The following is a 7,939-nucleotide window of genomic DNA, read 5'->3' as shown; positions in this document are numbered from 1 at the left end:
ACGCTCTTCAGATGTGTCACCTGGGCTTTGCAGGGTTCGCACTGGGACCGTGCAGAGCCGGGCTGGTGGGCCACGGCATGGGAAGTGGAAGCTCACCAGGGCTTTGGGGGCCCTGCTGGGATGGGGGGCTGGGAAGAACCACAGACTGGCACTGGGGGCTCCTCCAAGCTCCAGTGCCTGCTTGTCATGGAGGACCCAGGAGGATGGCGGGACCTGGATGCCCACCTGCCCCTCCCCTGAAGCCCTGCCTGGGACACCAGCTACCACCCCTCTCAACAGGGGGAAAGAAGCCAGTGAGGAGGGGTGCTCCAGGCACCTGCGAGGTGGTGCCCTCATCTGCCTCCCCACCAGGTGTTTCCGAGCAGACAAGGAATGAGTCATAGGACAAAGCGCCCTGCTGTAGGGGTGAGCCCCCTGCCCCCCATCTAAGGATCCACGGACACTGCGGTGACTCACCCCGGGGGCTCCCTGGGCTGAGGGACCCCACACGACATGGGGAAGGAAGCCAGCGTGTCCCAGGCACCCTCCCTCTCCCGCCCAGCCTGCCTCTCCTGGGTTGCTCTCGTGGCGGTGACCCCAGCACCCACTGCCTGACCTGTGCCCAGAGCTTCCCTGGACCCTCTCCCTCCTGACCCGCCCCTGGGACCTGCCATGCGACAGGAACATCTGGGTGGCCATGGGGGAATGCGCACCTCCCAGAGCCTGTGCCCTGGCCTCGGGAGATGCTGTTCCGTTTAGGCCCTGTGCACCTCGGACAGCAGACTGTGGATGGAGCAGCCCCTTGAGGTCAGCGGGAACCACAGGCAGCGCCCGGTCGCAGGTGGAGCTTCCCACTGCCCCTCAGCTGCAGCAGCCTTTGGCGGTGATGGCCCCGTGATCCGGCCAGGGGAGTGGACAGCAGGCTGGACAGGCCTGGTGTGGCCTCAGTGACAGCAGAGAACGTGGCCCTTGCTTCCGCAGCCCAGTGACCCCTGAAGCCTGGAAGCTCTTTAGCTGCTTAGGTTGAAGACCCCTGGACCTTTCCACATGCACATCCAACAGCCAAGGAAACCTCGGTGCATCCCAACGCTGACATGGCCGTGGGGTCGCGGGCAGCCGTCCGGGATCCCTCGGGCTTCGAGGGCCCTCCCGAGGGACTCGGCCCCAGTGCCCACGCATGGTTTTCAGCACCCCCCGCCCCCCGCAGGGCGACCTGATGTGGAAGTTATAGCGGCAGGGCAGCGAAGGCGGGCAGAGAGCTGTGCTCGTTCTGCAGCTGAGAGCTCGCTGTGAAGGTCCCCAGGGAGATGGAGCTGTCGGCCCCCAGCGGGCTCCCGACACCCTTTTGTGCCACTCACTTGTTTTTCCCAACTTCTAAAATTCTGGTAAAATATACATAAAAGTGACCATCTTAACCATTTTAAGTGTCCATTTCGGCAGCACTAAGTACATTCACATTGTTGTTTAACCGTCACCATATCCATTTCCAGAATGTTTCATCTTGCAACACTGAAACTCTGTCCCCATTAAACACTCCCTGCCCACTCACCCCCCAGCCCTTCCTGTGAGTGGATTGTAACAAATGTGACCTTCTGTGACTTTTTCGCTCTGCATCATATTCTCAGGGTCCATATGTCAGAACATCCTTCCTTTTTAGGACAGAGTAATAGCCCATAGTGTGGATGGACCACATTAGGGTTTTCCACTCTTCTGTCTGTGGACGCTTGGGCTACGTCCACATCTTGCCTATTGTGAGTAGTGCTGCCATGAACATGGGTGTGTAAATACCTCTTCCACACCTGTGTTCACTTATTTATTTTTGGCTACGTTGGGTCTTAGCTGCCACACGCAGGCTCTTTGTTGTGGCGCGTGGGCTTAGTTGCCCTGCGGCATGTGGGATCTTAGGTCCCTGACTAGGGATCGAACCCGAGTCGCCTGCATTGGAAGGCAGATTCTTAACCACTGGACTGCCAGGGAAGTCCCAAGTTCACTTCTTTTTTGTGGATTGCTGGATCATATGGTGATTCTCTATGTTAGCTTTTTGAGAAATCTCCATACTGTTTTCCCCAGCAGCTGCTCCATTTTCCGTTCCCACCAACAGCACACAGGGGTTCCCATTTCTCCACATCCTCGCTAGCACTTGGTATTTTGGTGTTTTTGTTGTTGTTGTTGTTTTTTGCGGTATGCGGGCCTCTCACTGTTGTGGCATCTCCCGTGGCGGAGCACAGGCTCCAGACACGCAGGCTCAGCGGCCATGGCTCACGGGCCCAGCCGCTCCGCAGCATGTGGGATCTTCCCGGACCGGGGCACGAACCCGCATCCCCTGCATCGGCAGGCGGACTCTCAACCACTGCACCACCAGGGAAGCCCGGTATTTTGGTTTTGACAGTGGCTGTCCCGATGGGAGCAAGGCGTTCCCTTTTCTGGGCCCCCACTCATGGCCCTAACCTCTGGGACGTGGGCTTCATTCCACGTGCAGACGGAGGGTGTCGGGGAGTCATCAGACACTGCTGTCAGTTCTCCACATGAGAGTCGGGCTGCACCAAGCGGAGGGGCCGGCGGTGCGTAGGGGAGCACCGGGCTGCGGAGGGCAGTTCTCAGGTGGGAGAAAGGTGACACCTGTCTGCACAGGCTGGCCCTGCTTGGACGGCTCGTCCCTCCCAGCCATGCAAGTCCTCCAAGGCGCCAGCCCAACCCCCTGGACCCCAACACTGCCCTGGCTCCATCCCAGCACCGACCCTGTCTTGCCACACTCTGGGGGGCAGAGCGCGAGGGAACCCAAAACCCAAGTGGAGGCCCAGGTGAGGCCTGTGGGCCCCTTGCTGCTCCCAGCCACCCCTACCAACACTTCCCACCCACCCCCCAGGGTGCCGACTGGACTCAGTATAGTTAGTGCAGCCACATGCCACCTGCTGGGGTCACAGGGCTGGCACATGGCCTCCCGTCTTCACCTGCCCACACCCAGTCCCCTCCCCCAAGCCGTCTGGTGACCAGTACTGAGCACACAGGTGAGAGCCTGCCCCTCCCACCACGGGGCACTCAGAGGACTCTGACTGCTTGGGAAAGGAGTCTCCCGGGCTGGGGGCACACGAGCCCCCAGGAGGGGAAGGAGGCTCTGTGGGGCATCTGTGGCTCGGCACGGGGTCTCTCACAAGAAGTGGGCAGGATACGAGGCCCAGGTGGACCCCAGAGCCTCCACATCTCCTTCAGTCCTGTTCTTGGTTCTTTTCTAGCAGTTCAAAAGAATTAAGAAGTGGGTGCTTCCTGAAGTCTTGATGGAAAGCCTCCGGCTTTATTGTCTCTGAGTTAGTTTTTATTTCAAGAAGTCTACTTATTTTTTTTAATTTATTTGGCTGCGTCAGGTCTTAGTTGCGGCATGTGGGATCTTTTTAGTTGTGGCATGCGAACTCTTAGCTGCAGCATGCGGGATCTAGCTCCCTGACTAGGGATCGAACCTGGGTCCCCTGCATTGGGAGCGCGGAGTCTTAGCCACTGCACCACCAGGAAAGTCCCTCAAGAAGTCTACTTTTGCATGCTAATTTTTGAACTAATTTTCCCTGTTATGAGACAAACTGCATTGGTAGAAAAATTCTCACGGGCTCCCTCCTAAATGTTCCAAGTCAAAGGAGGCATGGGGTGGGGCTCTCACCTGTCATGTCTGACAGCTCTGGGCTCAGGATGGGGCTGCGGCGTATGTCATATGACGATAATGTTGAGACGTTTCCTCCGAGTTTCACGTGACCTGGAGAAAGGGTGGGTTGAAATTGCTTTAGGGAAATCAGATTAAATCACAAATTAAGTTATTTGACAAATGGTTAGTGAGCATTTGTTAAGAGCCAAGTCTTGTATCCATCCTGTGGGATACGACAGCCGAGGCTTAATATAAAAAGCGCTCCCACAAATCAACAGAAATAAGTGTCAAAGCTGATAATTCACAGGAGTAAAAGTACCTCCTACACATTGGAAAACGCTCAACTTCACTTATATAGTCAAAGAAATGCGAACGTAAACAACCAAGCAGTGGTCTTTTTCTTGCCCATCAGGTTGGCAAAAATAAAGAACTTTAATTCTTAGTGTTGGCAAGAGAGTGAGGAAGCGGATCCTTCATTGTGTTGGGAGGATAAACGGGCACTGATGTTTTCTAGCACAATTTGGTAACATGTCTCAGAAGTCTTCAATGTGGGCTTCCCTGGTGGCTCAGTGGTTAAGAATCCGCCTGCCAATGCAGGGGACACGGGTTCGAGCCCTGGCCCGGGAAGATCCCACATACCATGGAGCAACTGAGCCCATGTGGCACAACTACTGAGCCTGCACCCTAGAGCCTGCGAGTCACAACTACTAAGCCCACGTGCCACAACTACTGAAGCCCGGGTGCCTAGAGCCCATGCTCTGAAACAAGAGAAGCCACAGCAATGAGAAGCCCGTGCACCACAAGGAAGAGTAGCCCCCGCTCGCTGCAGCTAGAAAAAACCCGCACACAGCAACAAAGACCCAACGCAGCAAAAAATAAAATAAATTAATTAAAAAAAAATCTTCAATGTGCTTCACTTTTTTTTTTTTTTTTTTCCCCAGAAGCATTTCCTCCCAGCCAATGTGACAAATCAAAGAGACAATGTGAAATGATGGTGTAATCTTTCCTATCTCAGTTGAAGGAAATTATCAGGATTCACCATACAAGGAATTGTTACAGGAACACAGCACAACATTAAAGTAACATATAGAATATCTGTCTCTGGGTATAGAAAAAAACAGATTTAAAAAGCAATAATTTGAGCTGACTATAACACACTCCAAATACACAAGGAAAGGACTGTTGAAATTTTACTTCATTAAAAGTTATTCAACAGCAACTTGCAAGCAAGTAGCTGGAGTAATCAGAGTCTAATGTTAGAGCAAGATTTAAGGAATCTTTCTTCCCGGACCGGGGCACGAACCCGTGTCCCCTGCATCGGCAGGCGGACTCTCAACCACTGCGCCACCAGGGAAGCCCTTCACTTTTTTAAAAAATAAATTTATTTATTTTGAGGCCACCAGGGAAGCCCTGTGGTTCACTTTTAAGCAGATAAAATCCTTTCTAGGAATTTTTCCTGGTGAAAGAATTACCTGAGATGCAAAGTGCATGAACATTGCTCCTGTGAAAGGGACAGGGACCCCTGGGAGACTGCCCACGACAGAGGTGGACAGGCTTGTGGGTGCTGGCAGGTGGGGCCGAATTCTTGACCCCCCCATCTCTCTGCTTCCTTCCTGAACCAGAGGTGCCCCTAATGTAAGCTCCATCCTGTCAGCTAGAGAGGGTCTGGGGGAGGTGGGCTCTCTAAACCCTTCCTCAGCCATCCTGGAGCCAGGCCCAGACCCCACCCACAGCCCCTGTCGGGCGGAGCCCCCAGCCCCGTGGGGCGTCAGCAGGTGCAGGCCCCGCCCCCCAACACTGGGTGGGCCGGCTGTGCTGACAAGCGATGAAACACCAGGAAATAACAGGAAGCCAAGGTGTTTACCTGAAACTGCAGAGAGTCCATCGACTTAGATTTGTAAGCAAGACCTCGAAAATACAGACAAAGGTAAGGCGCTGAGGCAACAAAGAAATGCATTGACCTTTCGAAACTGACGTCCTGACGGACTGGTGGGCGTGGGCCTGGAGGGTCAATGGGCCTCCCCTGTCCATCCCTGCACCCCTGTTGCTCAGTTAGCCCCCTGCAAGTCAGGCAGGGGGCCACCCAGAGGTGCTCTGCCTGAGATCTATGCCTGGCCCTGAGACCCACAAGCAGAACGAACACTCTGCCCTCTAAGGAGATGGCCCAAGGTGCTCAGGGTGGCCACCCAGTGGGGCCAGCGTGGCACGCGGGTTTGTGGCCCGGTCAGCTCGGGGGTGAGGGAGGGCTGAGCCTGATGAAGGGGGATGCAGGAGGGTCTCCAACTGTGAGGGTGGCCCACATGAGCTGCAGGGGTGCCAGCCCACCTGGGAGCTGTCCGGACGCCCCTGAGCCCCGTGAGCCTGAGAGGGACACAAAAGCCTCACCCTGGCCCCGATTCCTTTGTCAGAACTGAGATTCTGGAAAACTGGGAGGTGGTCCCTTCCCCCAGGGGCTGCGCCGCCCGGCTCTTCCCTGATGCAGATAGCAGCAGAAAGGGGACCACTGTCTCTAGAAGTCACTTCTGCAAAAGCCAGAGGAAGCGGACCAACTGACACTGTGTGGTCCTGGGGCCCCTGCTCGGCCTCCCTGCCCTGTGCAGTCTGTGCAGAGCAGAGTGCTGATTCCAGACCTGGGGCCGTGTCCCTGACTGTCAGGCACCCACAGTCTGCCTGCCCTGGCAGGGTGCGGGGGTCACGTTGAGAGGACCGGGGGCCACAGAAGGCCCAGGCCGGAGCAGCCAGGCTCTGGAACCGCCCCACGCCCCGGGTGCGGTCCTGCCCTGCTCATGGCCACAGGCCTGGGCACCTGCCCCCATGCCCAGCCCCGGCCTTTTGCCCAGCAGAGCTCAGCCCAGCCTTGGGCTTCGTCCTGGCCTTTCCCTGCCCAATGGACACATGGCTTCAGGTCTCCGCCCGCCCCGGCCTCCTCCCGGGGTGGCCGTGGACTGTCCCCTCCTGGTGTCCCCACCCTGCCAGCCCCAGAGTGCCCGTGGCCCCTCCCCACCGGCAGCTGGGGCTCTTTCTGGCCAGGAGCCGATAGGCCTGGGTGCCCCCTCATCCTCTCCCGGGGTCAGGTGCCAAGAGGGACGCATCTTCCATGCCAGCAGCCTCACCACCCTTCCTGCCCAGCATGCCAGCCTGCTGGACTCAGGGCCTCCGTCCCCGCTCTGTGCTCCAGGGGGGCTGTGACAGCCACAGGCCATGGGGTGGGTGGCCCAGGTCAGCCCGAAGCCCCTACGCACCCACCCCTGGGCTCAAGTGGCCCCTGCCTCCCACCCCACCCCCCTGGCCCTGGGCACCACCCTAGTGCCTGCACATCCCCGAAGGGCCCACGGAAGCCCCACAGGAAGCACTACGTCCGGACGGATGCTCACGTGACATGGTGAAGAGCGACCTGGCCCCCAGCGCTGGCCCCCGACACCCTATGCCCTGCATGTGCAGTGGGTCCCTCCCGTCATTTAAGATACGCTTTCAGACGTTTCACTCTGGAGCTTTTCAAACAAACGCAAAAGCGCAGGGGGCGAGCCCGCGTCCAGCACGCCCGCTGCCCTCACCTCCCAGTGCCCCAACGCACGCCGTGGAGCCGGGTCCCCGGCTACTCATCGTCACTGTGGGTTTGCTGGGACGTCTCTACCCTTTCACCATGGCTGGGCCTGTCGGGTGACTTCCAACCTCTCACTCCCACCTGCTCCCACTCAGACCTTCGACTTTATTTCTGCCTCTGCGCAGGTTACACTTTGGGGAGGGAGCTCAGCCCCTGCGGCCCCTGAGCTCCTTGCTCTCAGGCAGCTGAACCGGGGGCCCCCATCTCACCAGCACAGCAGGAGTCCGTCTCCATTTCCCCCATTTAGGTAGATTTTTTATAATGTGCCTTCTAAAACGCACCTCCACTTCCTCCATGGCTAGGGAGGTGGAACACCGCACCTTGTCCCACCGTCGCCGGAGGCGTTTCCGTCCTCTCCCTTCTGCCTGGAGGAACCCCTAAAACACCACCTTGTCACCGTCCAGGCAGAGACGCCAGGAAGAACCCCTTCCTCAGTGCCCAGCCCCTGCCCACCGTTCTCGGCAGACACCTACGGGAGCCCCCGCCCAGTGCCTGGCGCTGGACACCGTCCCAAGAAGCCTGCGAGCTGCCCAGCCTCAGGACCAGGCTGGCTGCCCACCCCAGCAGAGACCCCCCGTCTTTCCGTCCCTCCTCTCGCCCACGTGCCTCTGGCCCCACCAGGCCCTGGAGGCCAGGGTGGCCGCGCGTTATACCCACCCCGCCAGGCTCCCCACCACCTCCGAGAATCAGCGACAAGCACGCAGCCCCCGGGAAGTCCCTCAGGG

The 7,939-nt window shown here is 57.9% G+C and overlaps 1 protein-coding gene across 1 annotated transcript in view; it reads right to left on the bottom strand.

The window, feature by feature from the left end:
- GPR132 (G protein-coupled receptor 132) overlaps window positions 1-7,213 on the bottom strand; it is an 11,068-nt gene extending 3,855 nt beyond the window's left edge. The window contains 1 exon segment of the mRNA XM_007455652.1: window positions 7,165-7,213. Within this exon segment, the coding sequence (XP_007455714.1) occupies window positions 7,165-7,213 (49 nt within the window).
- Window positions 7,214-7,939: the final 726 nt, after the last annotated feature.

Source organism: Lipotes vexillifer, unplaced genomic scaffold, assembly GCF_000442215.2.
Source record: "Lipotes vexillifer unplaced genomic scaffold, Lipotes_vexillifer_v1.1 scaffold584, whole genome shotgun sequence".
Taxonomy (NCBI): Eukaryota; Metazoa; Chordata; class Mammalia; order Artiodactyla; family Lipotidae; genus Lipotes; species Lipotes vexillifer.
This window is presented reverse-complemented; position numbering and strand designations above follow the sequence as displayed.